Source organism: Agelaius tricolor, unplaced genomic scaffold (genome assembly GCF_023055355.1).
Source record: "Agelaius tricolor isolate 1412-34295 unplaced genomic scaffold, bAgeTri1.0.p SCAF_53, whole genome shotgun sequence".
NCBI lineage: Eukaryota > Metazoa > Chordata > Aves > Passeriformes > Icteridae > Agelaius > Agelaius tricolor.
In genome coordinates, this window is record NW_027269313.1 from 387,658 (window position 1) to 406,447 (window position 18,790).

At 48.9% G+C, this 18,790-nt stretch overlaps 1 protein-coding gene across 1 annotated transcript; it reads left to right on the forward strand.

Annotated features, from left to right (window-relative positions):
• The first annotated feature begins 12,749 nt into the window (after positions 1 to 12,749).
• Positions 12,750 to 17,544, forward strand: KLF4 (KLF transcription factor 4). The gene is made up of 5 exons (XM_071455717.1): positions 12,750 to 13,426; positions 13,524 to 13,641; positions 13,781 to 14,675; positions 14,759 to 14,923; positions 16,424 to 17,544. Exons 1-5 carry the CDS (start codon positions 13,422 to 13,424, stop codon positions 16,597 to 16,599), a joined length of 1,359 nt encoding a protein of 452 aa, XP_071311818.1. The 5' UTR covers positions 12,750 to 13,421; the 3' UTR covers positions 16,600 to 17,544.
• The last annotated feature ends 1,246 nt before the right edge of the window (positions 17,545 to 18,790 follow it).

Below are 18,790 nucleotides of genomic sequence, written 5' to 3' on the forward strand. Positions count from 1 at the left end.
TGCTGCCCACACACAGGCAGCCACACCTGTGGCAGGTGTCCACAAGAAGGCAGGAGCAGCCCCGGGCATTTGTCTTCTGGCAGGTGTAACCTCTGGGTGAAGCTGCACTGTCAAAACCGAGGGCTCACGACTGATTTGTGCGCCTGCCTGAGACAAACACCCGGCCACAACCAAGCTGGACAAGAAAAGTCAGCAAATCTCTCCTACTCACAGCCCTCTGCAGCAATCCCATGTCATGGGAGGTAAAGAAGTCACAAAAAGTGGTGGTGGAGAAACTGGATCACAGGAGACTTCCTGCAGCTACTGTGACCTACCATGGGGCTTCCAAGACACAAAACTACATTTTGCACATGATCAGAACACAGCGAAACGCACAAAACAGGCACAAAAGGGCTCGAAAACAGCATTTCCAGGCTGGAAAACAAAGGCACAGCAAGTAAACACGAGGAAGTGAGAAGTTCAGCTGAAATGCCAAAGCAGCAAATTGTCTGAGCTGCCTTTCTTGCTGCTGTGGTGGGTCTGGGGATGGTCCTGCTGGGCTGCCTGTCCTCTTGCTGATGGGGCTGATCTACCCTCATGGGTGGCTGTCAAAATTTTGGGGGAAAAAACATCAGAGACATGAAGCAGAGGGCAGGTGTCCAGAGGCTGCTCTCAGGGCTCCCCAGGCTGAGGCAGGTCTCTGGCTATTCCAGGGGAAAAAAAGGGCTCGTGCTGTTTCCTTTGCTAACATCTCAACGTGGAACCACCAACGTGTGCCCAGAAAAGAGGCTCTTTGATTCAGTGAGTAACACCACTCCAGCTGCCCAGTAAATACCCTCATTTTAACAGGGCTCTGGCCTGGCTAACCACATCCTACACCAATCTATTTATGGCACAGTTAAAAATAGCACAGACCTGTCACGTGGAATTAGAGTTTCTACTGGTTTTAATTGTTGACCAGCTTGGAACTACTTTTTGAATCACTGCTGTGTTTTTTTCTTCAAGTGAGGGAAGTTTTTTGTTTGGTTTTTTTTTTTTCCTGCAGGCTCATTTCTCTCCCTCTGTTTCATGTCTGATTACATTTAGCATGGATGTTTCTGATATACTCACATGCCAAGAAAAAGTATTACTTTCTTTCATCCTTGAACAATCCAAACTCATATTTAATAACTGAAACTTGGCATGCTGATCAGTTCTCAATAAAGGCTACATACGCTTTGCCAGGGAAGTATATTTAAGTAGGGCTGAACTATCTGTTCCTGAAAAATTATCAGAATTGTATGGTGTGTCCTCTTCATCAAGTAAAGGGCCTTGATCCTGCAAACAGCTTTTTTATTAATGGCTTGAAAAGGTAAATTTAGACAAACAAGCAAAAAATATGGTCTTATGCTGTGCCAGTTATCTCAAATGGTTAGCCTGGGTTAAAATTATATCTCAGTGACAAATACTTCAGATGTAACTGCAGGACACTCAGAGATTGGGAAGGGAGTGGATCACTTTCTCTGAGGCACCACATATCCAGAACAAAGCTTTTGGGTTCACTGCTTTAAGAGAACAAGCAGGGTGGGGGAAAAAATGATGTAGCAAAAAGCTTGGGGACAAAAAGAGACCATGTCTTTGGCCAACAGCACTGCAATGGGCTGGAAATTCCATCCCAGCCATTTCAAGATGGAAAGAACCCATGGCTTTGGATGCTGCTGAGCAGGACCTGCAGCCCCAGGCTGTTTCCAACACTGAGGCATCAGAAAACTTTCTGCTGCATCCTTCTGGGGGTACACAAGTGATACCCACAGAGAGCCCCTGGCAGGGTGGGAGGTGTCTTGTGACCGTGTTCACAGGGGTCCCAGGGCGAGGGAAGAGACGAGGATCTGACTCCATGTTTCAGAAGGCTTGGTTTATTATTTTATGATATATATTACATTAAAACTATATTAAAAGAATAGAAGAAAGGATTTCATCAGAAAGCCAGCTAAGAATAGAAAAAGAAGGAATGATTAACAAAGGTTTGTGGCTCAGACAGAGTCCAAGCCAGCTGACTGTGATTGGCCATTAATTAGAAACAACCACATGAGACCAATCCCAGATGCACCTGTTGCATTCCACAGCAGCAGATAACCATTGGTTACATTTTGTTCCTGAGGCCTCTCAGCTTCCCAGGAGGAAAAATCCTAAGGGAAGGATTTTCCATAAAAGGTGCCTGCGACAGTGTCTCAGCTCCCACGAGCTCCTTGTCAGAGGGAGGAATTGCCAGGCACAGGCACTTTGCAGGATGCCACCCTCTGGAGCAAGCACAGAGCCCAGCTCAGCCCTCTCCTCCTCCAGCCTCACGACCATTCACCTTCAACTCCACCGTGTTTTTGCTTTTTATCAAGATCACACACATGAGCCACACTCTGACACCATCTACTAACCAAGATCTAGAAATTGTACTGTAAAGCCCTCTCAGGTTTCCTCGAAACTTAACACCTCTAATGTTATTTATTTCACATGCACTACAAGTCTCTGATAAACATTGAGAAATTATGTAGGAGACCATCACTGAAGGAATGTTTCTGTCCCAGGTGTGTCACCCACTCACAGTCACTCTGGCAGGTGTGACTATAGGAAAGGTGTGGAAGGAAAGCACCACGAGCTTCACTCTCCTTGAAGAGAATCTGTGGAATCTCTGAAGCGAAGGAGGGAGAACTGTCAAGGAGCAGGGGACAGGTTTCCACAGGATTCCTGCAGGATGCAGGAATGGAAGAGCAACTGCTGATCTCCAGTTTTGCACCGGCTTTTTCCTCAGGGAAAAAAAAAAAAAAAAAAGAAAGAAAGAAAATATCACCGCCACTGAAGTCAGTGGCACCAGGCCTCACCACCTCTTACTAATCAGTTCAGCTCCACTGAATTCAGACTATCTCAGCTAAAGATCCACCAGGCAAAGCAACATAAAGCAACATCACATTCCTATCCCACGTCTTTTGCTCCAATTCATTTCCTGTGGATTCCCAAAAAATAAAAAAAAAAAAGTAAGGCTGTGAGATAGGCTATTGATAAGCCTGCGCAAGAAAAAAAAAAAAAAAACAAAAACAAGCAGAACCTTCTTTTTAGCCATTTTTTTAGCTTTTTTCCTGCCTCTGCTGGAACTTGGCAGCTACCTGAGTATTTGCTGCCCTCCACAAGTGGCTCATTCCTGGAGTGAAGTCATAGGTCTGTGCTTACTCCATTGAGCATTAGCATGGAGATGACTCTGACTCACAGGTTCAACACTGTGACCTGACTGCTGCGTGACAGGCTGCTAATTTTCCTTTTCTCCAGAATTTCAGAATTAAAAAAAAAAAAAAAACTTATTCACACCACAGCTAATACGTTCATCACTCTCTGTTTTACTCTACACTCAAAATTGCTCCAGGCAATGCCATTCAATCACTTTCTTGCAACAATAAAAGATTGCTTCTTTTCCTTACAATACCACACCTAGCACAATGTAATTCTGGGGCTAAAAATCATCCGCCATTCCCAAACAACGTTATTAACCGAGCTCTTAAATTAAATACGAATATTTCAATATTTCATTCACAGTATTTAAATTTTCCACGTGATCCTTTGAACTACTGCTCAGGGTGCTTCCAGCACACTGTGGTCTTGACCACTGTTAAACATCTGGCCATGGAATTAAATGTTTGTCCTTCAGGGTGATGCTTTCAGTGAGTCTGCATAACACTGTGGGACACAAAAGCTAGGTGGGTGTCTTCAATACCTGCATGAACAGTGCAGAAGGGCATCACAAATGACTGAGAGAGGCTCCTGTGAAACATCAGTGCTCAGGAGAGAAGTGAGCTAGTCAGTGGTGATGAGCACACAGAGAGCAGGAGGAGGAAGAGGACGGGCAGTCAAAAACTGCTGTGATAAACACCTGCAGCAGCCAGGGGCTGTGGATTCCAGCACCCAGGAGTGGGGTGGAACGAAGAAAAGGATATAACACATCAACAGAAGGAAACTGAGTCAGGAAAAATTAAAATCATGTCTGGAGACATCTCTTTGTCATGCCCTCTCTTCGGCTACTGGACTGTGAATTCAAGCTCAACCCACAGCTTTTGAGTCACTGCAGAGCAGACCCAAGAGCTGGGATGGGGAGGGAGCTCTTGCATCCTGGTGCAAATCCTTTATTCTGCAGTCTCATTGCATGTTTTTCCACCATAACCAAGAAGACAGCTGACCAAGTGCCAGGCTCTCCAGGCTGCTCTTGAGAAACATCACGTGCAGCCCTCTGGACACCTGAAACACACGGGGTTTGTCTCGACGGTCATCCTGTAAAACTCCTCCTGGCACAGGTGGAGATGTCACCAATTTTCCTAATTTCTGATGGCTGAAAGTCAGGGCAGTCTCTTCCCAAAAGGAAATGTGAGTGAATTCAGCTGGCATTCCTTGGCAGGGTGCTCGCTGGGGTGTGTGGGGCTCTGCCTGTCCCAAGGCTTCACCCGCCAGCTGAGGAGGCTCCTCTCACCCAAATTATGACAGCTCTGAGATACAGGAGGGGAAGAACTTTTTTTGAATAAAAATGGGGATTTTTTCAGACAAGATAAGGCCAGGCAGGATGGAGCTCGGAGCAATCAGGTCAGGTTAAAGATGTCCCTGTCCGTGGCAGGGTGGTAGGAACAAGATGATTTTTAAGGTCCTGTCCAACCAAAACCACCCCATGATTCTGTGATTCTGCACTTAGCTACCTCAAGAAGAGAAAATTGAAGAAAATGGGGGGAAATGGTGGGGGGGGCAGGAATGATAGTAAAGGAAATACAGACCAGGGACATCCTGGGAGAGTCAAAACAGCAAAACAACACCAGTAATATCTGCAAAGGAGAGGCAGTGCATAGGAGCCTCAGAGACAGATGTAGCCTGGAGAAGAAGAGCTCACAGGGAAGCTGCAGATATTGCAATGAACAGGTGGGCAATGATAAAATATTGCAAGGTGTGCAATGACGAGGTTTCTGCAATTGGGGTCTCGGATTAAAGGAATCTCTTCTGTCTGTAATATCAAATAAACCACATGCAGTAACCCCCAAGAGATCTCTACCTATCAGCACCTCATGCCCATTTAAAAGGTGGCAGCCAGCTGATTGTCCACCTTACAAGAAAGAAATATGATTTGAATTTTTGTAGCACTCACATCCAGATGATGAGGCTTGCTAGCACCTCACCAAGTGAATTAAAACTCCATAAAATTAAAGAAGTATCTTCCTTTCCTTTACAGTCCAATCATCTCATAATATTTCCCTGGTTCATGACCAAAGCAGAGTGGGGGATTTAGGGTCTCATTATACTTCTGTGACAAAAATCTGAGAATTCAAAGGAAGAGCCTCAGGACTTACATACCCTTTTTGGTCACCAAAGTTACAATATAAGGCAGAGCAGGGCCACTTTACACCATGAAATGTGCAGCCACAGCTACACACACATGGATTTGGGTGTAAAGAAGGTCTCACTTGTCTGGCTGGGAAGGTTTCAGCCACAGCAAAATGTAGTTTAACTTTAAAAATCACAATTGGCACTGAAGGCCAGAGCTGCCAGTGATGTGGTAAGTCCTGTAGCACTGGTCAGATCCTTTCTGGGAAATATCCAGACAAACTCTTCTTCCCCAGCCTTGGCCCACCAAAAGCTTTACCCTCACAGAGGTGATTTAGTGCTTCAAATAGATTTCTAGTCTCACTCTCCCTCTCTCCCTCTCCCTCTGGAGGCAGAGCTACATTCCTAATTCAGTGGGTAAGCTAGGTGTCCACTGAGTTACTGCTGCCTATTGTGTAAGACAATGGGTTCGTAAAGCAAAGTAGATTTTATTGATAGAAACAGCCTTGGCAATCAGTCTTCTGAGGATAAAAATCACGGATTCATCTCACAATGAGTATGTCTTCACTCATGAGATGCCAGCATCCAGAATTATTAACTGGTGCAAATACTCTATCTTAATTACTTGCACATTTTGTTCATTGCTTTGGCTGCATTGGTTCTCTTAAGTCCCAAATCCATGCTACAAAGAGCCTAGCTAATTCACTTTAAAGGAGTTCAGAAGCAAACGCTTCTTTTTTAAAGTTCAGCTGTAGAATTCCTCCACAAACGGATGGTGTTCCGCCTGCCATTAAAAAAAAAAAAAAAGAAAAGGAAAAAAAAAAAAAAAAAGAAATTGTGAAAAAATCAACGTTGCAAAACCAGGCACACAACATTTGTGTGCTAACAAACTGGATGTGCCAGAACTGCAGTTGCCCATGCCGCCGTCTCTTGGCCCCTCTCCCTCACTGCAGGATCACAAGCTCCTTCACAGAGCAGCTCTGCTCTGTCGCCCATGGATTGCTCAAGGAAGGTGCTGCTGGGTGTCAGACACATTCATCCCTGCACTGAATTCCACCTGGGGCTTCCCATTGCCCCGGCATCCCCCAAGGCCCAGCGCCTGCCAGTAGGAAGCACTTGGCACAAGGACTTAGGTGGAATTCAGACTGGCTGAATCTGGAGCCTAATGAGCAGCTATTCCTTATTTTGTTTCTTCCTCATTGTGCAGAGCGTGGCCCCGGGCCTCAATTACTGCGTGCTATTCAAACCCTGCTCAGAATGCACCACTATTAATTTCCCCATGTTTTCTCGTTACTGATTTCCTATGGCACTTCTTGTCCCCTTCCCTGTGAGCACAATCTGCCTGAAGTGAGCAGTGAATCTCACACTCAGCAAGGATGGGCAGCTTAAACTCTTCAGCTGGCGCAGGGCACCTGTGGTGAGGTGTCCCCCAGGGCAGGGACTGTTCTGTGCCACCAGCTGCCCGTGGCAAAGCATCTGTGGAAGAAATGGAGCCACCAAAACTCCATTTTTGTGCAGCGCCTATGTCAAAAATCTGAGAGCAGTTGCCATATTGCTCTCATTAAAAGAGCAAAGGACTGTTATCATAGAGTAATGGGCTCCTGCTGGTCCATTAACATTGGAGCAAAGCTGAAGGAATTTATGGAAACAATGTGGAAAGCCTGGTATTTATTCTCAGAGCAAGGCAGCGCTGGTCCTTTCTCTCAGTGTTCTCCTACAATGTCTTTATTCCTGCTCAAATGAGGGGAATATTTATCTAATCGTTTCCTCTGCTGGATGCAGGTGCAGGGAGACAACAGATGTTCATGAATTCAGCACAGCAAATAGTTTAGAAAGACATCTTGGGTGAGTCAGCTGTCCAGGTCAATTTATCCACAATGCTGAGTGGGAGGAACCATTGAAAGATGGCAGAGGTGTTGTTTACTGTCCTGTGATTGCCTAGCTCATTAGCACAAATCTAATTGCAAATGCTCAGGAGTACTTTGCTGCTAAGCTCTCTTACGCACATTCAAATGTATTACACATAAGAAGCAGCTCTCTCCTGTATTTTCTATTTTTCTCCTACCCAGCACCTTAATTCTTTGTAAGGAAGCATGTTATCAATTCAAATTACATTCCTTAGAAGCACCACTTTTACTCAAACAAAAAAAAAAAAAACCCTCAGAGCTCAATCGGGGAGAAAGGTTTGAAAAATCCTCAAGGAGTGACAGCCAACTTTTCCTTGGTGGGTATTGAAACCTGAATTTCTGCAGTATCAGAACTTCCCTAGCAGCAAAATGCCAGTTTTTCTACGTGGAAAAGAAACACTGAACACCAGAGCAGGTCTCTCTGCTCCCATCAGCTTCAGCAACCACAAGAAAAGTTAAATTAGTGAGGATATTGGTCCATTAATGACATTGCTCCATTTCAGAATTACAGGAGAGGGGTGAACTTATGTTAAACTGCCACTGCTTGGGAATGTTCTGGGAAGCCAAATCTGTAGGAAGGTGCTTCATTTTTATTAACAGAGATAGATAATTAGTTAAAGATTACTATTTAAAAGATGAGGAACACTGAGAGAGAAGGGATTGGGACAGGGAGGATGGGGAAGATGTCTTCTGCATAGTTTTTCTACAGAAAATCATCAAAGAGTAAATCTCCTTCTTGCAGCAAAAAGAGTTATTCTTCCAGAGACACAGATAAATTACAAGTTCCAGAGACAGCAATGCCTTAAAATATGCCACACAGATAATAGTGAGACAATCTGGTCTCAAAGAAGGATGCAGAAAGGTGAATTAATAGTAATACAAGTTCTTGGCCTCTTCAGAGACAGCTCCACAAAGCAACTTGGCCTTCTCAGAGATACATTTCCCTGCATCTTCTAGCATATACCAAACCTATCATCCACCAGTGGGGACCATCTGGTTAGCCAGCAGCCAGTGATTTCTCAAATCTTCTCTAATTTTCTGTGACTCCTCCATTGGGTCTGGAAAAATACAATGCCATCAGCCTCATGCATGCAAAAAAAGAAAATCACAAACAAATAAATAAGCAAGAATTCATCCTCTTCGCTGTGTGTGAGTGTCCCCACATTACATGCAGGACTTTGAAAAGGATGCTCATTGTGGAGTTTTTGTCTGCACCAGTCCCACTGTGGGAGCCAGTCATTTAAGTCATTGTTAGAGTTTGGGGAACATCTAAATTCAAAGATGGGGAAAACTCATTAAAAACAATGACAGATGGGGCTAACCCATCAAAGCAAGGATGCTTATGGTCGATCAAAAAAATTAAAAAAAAAAGAAAAGCTCTGTGTTTTCCATAAGCAACTCAAGGTAATTTTAGAGGAATTCAACAACCCTTGGATTGTTTTAAAGCAGAAAGTTGCTGCATGCAAGTGATCCTGGGTGGTGCTAAATTGTGTGAGGGCAGTGTTTGCCTCTGCCAGGGCAGGGGTGAGGTGGAGTGGATGGTACTGGATGGGGGAATCAGCACCTCTGGAATCTCAAACAGGAGTTGTCACCCTGAGGGAAATTCGGTGGGAATCACAACCTGACCTCTCAGCTCATCACTGCCAAGCCCACCACTCAACCACGTCCCACACCCACGTGTCTTTTAAACACCCCCTAGAAAAGTAACACAACCATCAACGAGCTATGTCCAGGCTTTTAAAAGGCAGGTGAGAACAAGTCTGACCACGGGCACTGCTGACATTCTCAGCAGGAACATTTATAACCCCCGGTGTGCATGTGCCATCTGTGTATGGACGCACTTGGTACTGCTTGAAACCTGCCTGGAACTGCTCACTGGAATCTTCAGAGGTGTGCCCTTTGCTCTGTACTGATAATCCACTAGTATAACTGCCAGATGAGCAGGGGTTTATTTCTGTTTAACAAAAACAAAGCAACCCGCGCAGGAACGGATAAATAAAGCTTGAGCTCGGTGGTGCTTGGTGAGGAATATACAATACACGGCAAAAGAAAACGGATTGCCAAGGACAGCTGTCCCTGAAGGACAGCCCAGGAGGGCAGTTTGGTGGCCATGGATGGCTGTGGGCTGTCTCATCCTCCCCGGTGAGCAGAGATGCTGTGGGAGGAGGGTGAATCCTCAGCCCTGCCCCTCTCCAGAGCACGCCTTGCACAGCAGGTGTTTGTGTGAGCTCTCACACCTTCCCTCTCTTCTCTTGGCTGCAGTGCAGCTGATTTGGGTGGCATGGGACACAAGAAACCCTCCAGATGCTGCATCTCCTCGAATTTCTGCTCTCCAGAAGCCTTGTCAGGGTAAAACGCAGCACAGCACCAAGGATTATGGAATCACTGCTTTTGATGAATCCGCAACAGGGATTTTATTGGATGCAACCCAGCACCATGGGTTTGTTCCCAGTTCCCCTTTCATTATGTTGGGCCAAGAATGGAGCAGGGGCCCTGGCAGCTCCTGGCCCTGAAGCTGCAGGGACAACACACTGCAATCCCAAAAAATGTCAGGAAAGCCATCCTTTTATCTGACCCCCACCAGAGCAACACTGTGACACAGCCATTCCCAAAACCTGCAGTCCCTGATGCCATCAGCTGCTCCCACAGACAACCAAATCAAAGGGGGTACGCTGCACACCGAGAGGCAGTTTGTTGAAAATCGAGTTCCAAACTTAAGCCCTAAAATAAACATATCAAGATAAACAGATTGGTCTTTGTTTCAGGCACAATCGGCTTGACTGTTTTTTTCTTCTTGTTGATGTTCTTAATGTTTTTCAATGTGTGATGCCATTTCCTGAGGACTGTCCCTACTCCAGAAACCTGTGTTCTTCCTTGGCTCCTCTCTCTGCCTTTTGTGGTTTATACACACAGGTGACCAGTTTTTTAGAGGAATTCTGACTCAGGCTGCACACTAAGGCCTTTCACTCGGTCATTTCTACCCTGCTCTACACTTGGGCCACCAATGCGAGTTGTTTGCACCAGGCAATAATTCCTCTGCCAAAATGGGTGAGCAGCAGCAGTGGCAAGTCTAGGGCAGCCCCACTCGCACAGTGAGATGTGGTAAATGTGGAAGAAACCTCCTACTTCCACCTGGGGAGGGAGAGAAACACACAAGAGGCCACAGCAGTCTGGCACAGCGAGGGCTGCAGCAGATTCCCTTCTTCTGTCCCAGCACAGCATCATCTGGAAAAATGTCATTGCACATCCCAAGGCAAGAGGGGACACAAATTCTGTGCAATTCTCTATCTGAGTTAGGCAATCCCCAAAGCCAGCTTTGAACAGCAGAGAAACATGCTGTGTTCTGAGTTAGTGGAAGGAAAGTTTTAGAGAAAATTGGGAAATTTGGAGCAAACTGAGACTTGGGAGAAACAGTCAGCTGGTGACAGAAGGCATGTTAAAATAAATCTGTCCTAAGAAAACAGCATTTAAGTCACTGTGTAGGCTGGGAAAGCATTAGTTGGGAGCAGTTGCAAACTTCATGCATTTAATTTCCACTCTTGGGACCATTAAATCTCAGTCCTTATCATTTAAGGGAGGAAATCACTATTGTGATTCATTAGTGAGAAAAACAATGTGTTGATCTTTATGTGGGATGTTCAAGTGCAGGTGTCACTGGACTTAACAATTCCGGCAAACATCAATTTTTTTTAAGCACCCTGCCAACATTTACACAATTAAAAACCAAGACTCAGATGAAAGTGGGCCACATCTTTTTAACATGAAATTTACACATACCTCACACGTGTCTGCCAGAATTATCCAGAAACATGGCAATCAAATCTATTTTAATGAAAGATTGTGAAAGCAAACCTGTTTTATTTCAGTCTGCAGTATTCAAAACTTCTCTTCCTGGAACCCATGAAGTTCTGGCATTTATTTCAAAGATATCAGATCACTTATCTGCTTCTGAAGCATTCTTGTTCTCCTATTTCTAATAAGGGATGTGATTTTAATTTTGATGTTGGCCTCAAGTGATCCCGAGCTTGAAATTTGGACCAGGAAAATGCTGCATTGCTTGGGAGATCTGTAAATTAACAAACTTACAGTGAGAGGAAACAAACGAAAAATAACTGACGGGGAAAAAATGTTCCGAGAGCTGAGAACCTCCACATCAGGGGCTTTCTTCTGAGACTAAGCTAGAAGGGAGGTTTGGAGGTTTGCACTCAGTTTAGATACTTAGAATGGTTCTGAGGGAGTCTCAAGAGCACAAGCCCTGCCTGGGAGTCACAGCTGGGACCTGCTCCAAGGGGCTGAGCAGACCCCCAGCCTCGCACCTCTGGGCAGGGACTGTGCCTCCCTTCCCGTCCTGTATTTCACCAGCCTTCATCTCCCACACTAATCCTTTTTGTACCTGTGGTTCCTGGCACATCCTCTGCCAGGACACGGACTTTGAGCAGAAGACAAAAAAAAAAAAAAAAAAAAAAAAAAAAAAAACACCACAACAAAAATACAACAAAAAACCCAAAAATACAACGTTCTGCTTTTTAGTGCCAGAGTTATTAATAATTAACATTCACAACACAAAACCGGTAAAACCGGTCCGGCAAAATAAAGCCCGGCATTTTATTATTATTTTAGGGTTTAATTTAGTCATCGTAAGTTACTTGGGCTCATGTTTGCAAATCACGCAGAGCTGGGACTTCACCCCTCCGGCCCGACCAGTTCTGGAGAGCGGCCGGGGGGCAGCGGGGGGACCGGGACATGGCCGGGGGAGCCGGGACACGGCCCGTCCCCGCCGCTCGGAGCCCATCGGGCAGCACCGGGACACGGCCCGTCGGGGATCGGGGATGCGCGGCGCCGGGGCGCGGCGCCGGCTCGCCATTGCCCTCTGGAGGAGCCCGGGCCGTTCTCTGCGGTTCCCCTCGGGGCTGTGCTAAATTTGGAGATTGTTTTGTAGTTTTAATTTCTATCTCTGTTTTTTTATTTTTTTTTTTAATTTTATTTTTACTTTATTTTACGGGCTATTTCCAGCCTCGCATCCACTGCCGGGAGTGGGGGCTGCCCGACCGCGGGTCCCCGGTTCCGGTGATGGAAGAGTCGAGAATAGCCCAGGGCTGGCACGGGCCGTGTTAAGGACCGCGCCGTCGGGGCGGTTCGGAAAATGAACAAAAAGGGGAAAGAAAAAAGAATAAAGAAACAAAACAAAACAAACAAAAAGAAACAAAAAAAAAAGAGAACAAAAAGAAGAAATAAAAAAGAAAAAAGGGAAAAGAAAAAGTAGAGAAGAAATAAAAAATAAAAAAGAAAGTTAAAGAAAAACTAAAGAAAACGAAAAACAGTAATAAGATGCAAGGCTGGGCGGAAGGCGGACAGGCAGAGCGCCCCGGCGCCCGCTCGGGATGCTCCGTCCCACCTCCCTCCCTCCTTCTCTCCCTCCCTCTCTCCCTCCCTTCCCGACGATTCCCGACGGGAGTTCCCTCCCCGCCGCCGGTGCGGGAGCCCCCGCGGCGCGCGGGCATCCCCGGCGCGTGTGTCCCCGCGTCCCGCCCCGCCGCGCCCGCGTCACCGCCGCGCCCGCGTCACGGGGCGCTCGGGGCGGAGCCGCCGCTCGCTCCGTGCGCTCCCCGGAGCCGTCCCGTCCCGCCCCGTCCCCCCCTTTCTCCCCACATGTCCGTTTGTTGTCGCCGTCGCCATGGCGGCGGGGGCGGCGCGCCCGCGAAGTGAGGTGATAAGAGGGAGCGGCGGCGACAGGACCGCGCAGTGCCGAGCGGGGCGCGGCGGCGGCGGCGGCGGAGCGCGCCCGGCGTATCCCTCTTTCCATCCAGCCCTCCTTTCCCCACTGGCACCACCGCGCCCCGTCCGTCCTGCCCGGCTCCCCACATGGCCGCGGCTCCTCGGGAAACGCCTCGCGCCGCCGCCCTGCCGGTGCCGGAGCCGCGTTGCCGGGCGGCGGCCGCCGCCTCCTCCTCCTCCTCCTCTTCCTCGTCCCCGCGGCGCCGCTAGCGCCCCGCGCCCCGCTCCGCGCAGCGCCGAGCTAGAAGAAGAAGAAGAAGAAGAAGCAGCAGCGGCAGGAGCAGAAGCCGGGCGCTCCCGCGGCACCGCCCCGGCGGCGGCGCTGCGCCGGCTCCGCGCGGCTGGACGGCGCGTCCGTGCCGCCTCCCCTCCCTCTGCTCCGCGCCGGCGCTCGGGACCACGGCGGCGGCGGCGGCTCGGCGGGACGCCCCGGCACGGATGCGGTGCGTGCCGGCTGCGGCTGCCGCCTTCCCTCCCTCCTTCCCTCCGTCCCCTCCGTGCCCGGCCGCCGGCTGACTCCGCTGTGTCTCCCCACCGCAGGCAGCCCCCCGGCGAGTGCGAGATGGCGCTCAGCGGCACGCTCCTTCCCTCCATCGCCACCTTCGCGGCGGGCGCCGCGGGCCGCGAGAAGGCGGCGCGGCCCGCGGGCCCCGGCAACGTGAGTATCGGCGCCGCGGCGCCGCGACACGGACGGGGCCGGGCGGGACGGGACGGGGCCGGGGCCGGGCGGGGCGGGGGCCGTCGGGGCGGGCGCGGCGCCGTGCGGCCGGCGCTGAGCCGTGCGAATGTCCCCGCAGCGCTGGCGGGAGGAGCTGTCGCAGCTGAAGCGGCCGCCGCCGGCGCTGTCGGCGCGGCCGGTGGAGACGCCGCCGTCGGAGCTGGAAGGCGCCGCCGCTCTCGGGCCCCGCCGTGACGCCGAGGAGTTCAATGAGCTGCTGGACTTCGACTTCATCCTCTCCAACTCGCTCATGCACCAGGAGCCCGCCGCCGCCGCCATAGTGGTGGCCCCCGCCGCCACCCCGGCCCCCACCGCCAGCCCCTGCCCCGCCGGGCCCTTCGCCTACCCGCTGCCCCGGCCCGAGCCCGCCGGTCTCCTCTACGGCGGCGGCGGCGGCTGCGACGGGGCTCCCGCCGCCGGCTCCGCCGCGCCCTTCAACCTGGCCGACATCACCGACGTGTCCCCCTCGGGAGGCTTCGTCGCCGAGCTGATGCGGCCAGACCTGGACGCGGTGTACCTGCCAGCGCCGGCCGCGCTGCCGCCCCTGGGCAGCCTGCAGGGCAAGTTCGTGGTGAAGGCGGTGGGCGACTACAGCCACCCGGGGCTCAGCCCCAAGAGCGGCCCCGCCGCCCCGCCGCCCGGCGCCGACGGCCCCGGCGCGCCCTACACCTCCCTGCCGCGGATGTGCCCCAAAATCAAGCAGGAGGCCGCGCCGCCGTGCACGCTGGCCCCGCCGCCGCCGCACGGGAGCAGCCCCCGAGGAGCGCCCCAGCACGACTTCGCCCTGGGCAGCCGCCCGCTGCCCGCCCGGAGTACGCCGTCGCTGGGGCCCGAGGAGATGCTGGGCGGCAGAGACTGTCTCCCCCCCACGCCGGGGCTGGGCCACCCGCCGCTGCCGCCGGGGTACCCCCCGGCTCCGGGTTACCCCACCTTCCTGCCCGAGCAGCTCTCTCCCGGAGCGCTGCAGTACCAAGGTGAGTCCTCGCGGTGCTGCTGGGGCGGCGGATTGTCCCGGCTTGGGCGCTGGCCGTGCTCACTCCTCCCTGTCCGCCCCTAGAGCTGATGCCGCCGGGGAGCTGCCTGCCTGAGGAGACCAAGCCCAAGAGGGGACGGCGGTCATGGCCTAGGAAAAGGACGGCCACACACACCTGTGACTATGCGGGCTGCGGCAAAACCTATACCAAGAGCTCTCATCTCAAGGCGCATCTGAGAACTCACACAGGTTAGTCCCAGCGCCGGGGTCAGGGGGATGTCCTGGCCTGAGGGGCACGGGATGTGATCCCCTCACACAGTGGAAGGGTTAAAAGCAACAAGGCTTTTCCTTGCTGGGTTTCCGGGCTTTTTTTTTTCCTCTCCCCTTGGCTACGTGAAGTCCTGAGCAGTCTTCACTTACTGGCTTGACATTTTGCTTAATGGTTCAGAGTGACTCAGATGTGGGAGCGGGTGGGTTTCTTGCCAAGTCAGAGTTTGTTCTTTCTCTCTTGCTATGTGGCTAGCTAATTAGCAGGTAGCTGGAAGCCGGCAGGGATTTGTTGCTCCGAATTGTGTTGGCCCACTTCTGAGAAGGCAGCAGCCCTCTCTCGAAGATAACTGCTTTCTTTGCTGGTGGTGAAGTGCTTCACACACACACTCCCCTCTCTTGGCTGGCTGTAGGGCAAGAGGCTGTGCACCTCTGCAAGCTGTTGCTCCCTTTTTGAGAAAACTGAGATAGATTACCTGAAGACCAGGGACTTTTAGCTGAGCTGGCAGCGCTGATGGGGTGCCTCGGCCACCTGTAGGACATCTCCCCCTGCACCAGCAGAGTTTAACTGTCGATTGTCCACTGCTAGAATTGGGATAAAATCTGCCCAAAGTGTGTGTGTGTGAGCCCGGTCTCTAACTTTGCAGCTGAGTGCAGAGTTGCAGTAACTGAGCTTGTGAAAGCAGGTACAGCACATGGGTTTCGCCAGCGTGGGCATTCCGTAACAGTGACTAAATAACCTGGGAATTTGCATAATTTGAATCCCTGGGTTGTGAACCTGATTCAAAACTTTCTCCTGAAGGGGAGATGAGAAAGGGAAAATACACTGGCATGGCAGTAGTTAGGCTATGTCTTCAGGTAGTGGCAGAAAGGGGGAAAAAAATTGGCAAGTGATCAGTGAACATCTGCCCCAAGCCAGTCAGCACCATCCCCAGGATGTGTAGGACAGGGAGTTTGTAATTGTTGGGGAAGCTCATTTTGCTATCGACAGTAGTTTTTGTATAATGAAGACACTAGTAAGACTGAGTCCTTAATCAGGCCGAGCTAATGAAAACAGTTTCCGGCTGTTTTTTCATTCTTGAGACCTACAATTATCTAAATACGTTGTCTGCTGAGCTATTTCTGGTTGCTATTTGATTGTGTAACACCACCAGCAAAAATACACGCTCAGGTGCTCTGAAGCCTGGTGTGCAAGGCAGTGAAAAGGAGCATTTTAGTGAAGATTTAAGTGACACTAGCATTTCATAGCACCTGTACATCTTGAAAAGACAGCCTTGCTCTTTTAGTCTTTGTAGTTTGTTTGCAACTGCTTCATGAGGTTCATTGCGTTTGACCACCCTTTTTTTTATCTAGGACAACTGCTTGAAAGAAGGTGCTACAAGTAGTAGCCGCAGAAAAAAAAAAAAAAAAACAAAAATCCTAACTCGTGTTTCACCGCTTGTTTTTTTGGGTTTTTTGTTTTTTTGTTGTTTTTTTTTACAGGTGAGAAGCCTTATCACTGTGACTGGGAAGGCTGCGGGTGGAAGTTTGCCCGATCCGATGAACTCACTCGTCACTACAGAAAACACACGGGCCACCGCCCTTTCCAGTGCCAGCGCTGTGACAGAGCCTTCTCCAGGTCGGACCACCTCGCCTTACACATGAAGAGGCACTTCTGATTTGGGAAAGCGGTGGATCTTTCCCCCGACTGCCGCAGAGATTCAGTATTTACAGCACAAGGACTGTCTTCCACAAGACGGGGAGAACTCATTTTAAGCACTACAGATAATCAAGGTGAAGTCTTCCAAAGAGTGGAAAAGAGGGATAACTGCATATGGACATTGCAACTTTCTTTTTTTTTATAGTTATACACTTAAGAGAACCAAAGACATTGGGGGTCAATGACTGGATCTTCTATCATTCCATTTGTAAATCCAACTTGAATTATTTCTGGACTACAGAATGCCAAGGAGTGACTGGAAGTCACGGATATCAGGGTTAAACAGACTGTATGTAGTTCGGAGGGTGGGGATATTACACAGGGAAATTACATTCCCTTAATTTCCTTTCAATGCAATATTAGATGTACATGTCATCTTGTACTTTCTTTTTTTTTTTTTCTTTTTCCTTCTAAAAGCCATTACAACGTTAAAAGAGGAGGAAAAATTCAGGTAGAGAATTATATTTTAAAAGCCTATTTCATGGTGCTTAGTGACTGTTGGTTCTAGAGGTACCAAAAACAGGAAGCCAAAGTTCTCAAACTGCTGCATATCTGACAAGGAACTATTTTTTATCTTCCGATTGCCAATTATGACCTAAATCAGGTGAATAACCCTGGTTTATCTTTTTTGTTAAGAAAATAACTTTATGCAGACAGTCTGTAATGCACTGTGGTTTCGATGTGCAATAGTTTGTACAATGGTTTATTCCCAAATATGCCTTAAGCAGAACAAATGTTTTCTATATAGTTCTTTACATAATAAATATGTAATATAAATTTAAGCAAACTTCTATTTTGTATATTTGTAAACTACGAAGTAATAATGAGCATTTTGTTGGAATTTGTATTTTGCATATTCAAGGTGAAAATAAGTTTTAAATAAACCTATAATATTTTATCTGAACGGTTGCTCTAGTTTTTTTCTGTGTATGGACATGGCCACAGGAAGTTTGTTAGGTATTTGTTGGTGGTTGAGTTTACCAAGGCAAGGAGGGGGTGGTGGCAAAATGCTTGTAGTCTCAAGACTCTGAAAGACAGGATTGTGTAAGTGCAGTGCTGATGTAACATCTCTTTTTAGGGAAAAAGGTGTATGGAAAGTTTTTGCTCTGGATGTTGAGTTGCTGCTTATCTCACCTGCGTTGGTAAAGCTGTAATTTACCATTTTTAAAGTAACTCAGTTTAAATGATTTTTTTGGAGGACGTAGTTCTGTTGAAGACATACGACTTTCTGCATCTGATGATAACAAATCCTAGAATTATTTTCATTTTTTTAGCAGTCTTTTCAACATTAAGGATTCCCATCTTCATTGCCTTGGATTTCATAGGCAAGCTGGTGTAACCACCTCAGTGTGAGCAAAGGAAAACCCAGTCAGTAATGTCGAGCAAAGAATTAAACCTAGCTCGGAGAATAAAGGACGCGTGCACAAAACTCCGCTTTAACCATCGCCCGCGCGGAGTTCTCTCTTGAAACCTGCTCTGTCCTGGGAGCCCAGTCACTCCACGAAGACCCAGGATTCCTGCAGGAATGCACACGTAGCCGGGGAAGGCTGACCATGCAGGGACCGAGGACGTGTTGCTGCGAGGTCAGCGGCGCGTGCCGTGCCGCAGCTCTGGGGGCGGTGAGCCTGCCCCGGGTCATCGCCAGCCCCGTGGTGCTTCTCCTTCGGGACCTCATTGTTCCAGCTGCCTTGCAGAAACGCGCAGCAAACAGATGATTTCCACATTAGTGCCTGGGTGAATGGGATCTGGTTTTCCCACTGCTCTTTGGTTAAAAGGGAAGAAGCGATTCCTCTTTGGCTGATTCGTAATGTTTGTCAGATAGGAATTTGGCTGTATGTGGTGCACAATAAAGCTGAGAAAAAAAAAAAAAAACCAGCAGGCAAGAGGCATTTGTACCTTTGTAGTAGTTAAAACAAAAGTGGCAATATCAATTTTTTATGTCCAAATGTGCCTTTGGAATGCTACTAAAGTTTGCATTTCGATGTGGTGTTTGTGTGGGGACCGTTGCCATTTCTCCCTCAGTTCATGTAAGTAATATAATGATGCAGAAAATATTTCTCACCCCTTATCGTCTAGGCATGCTTTGTTCAACTGAAAGCTATCTTTGTTGATTTGGTTTATAGGTAACACAGGGAGTAGGGAATGTCTTG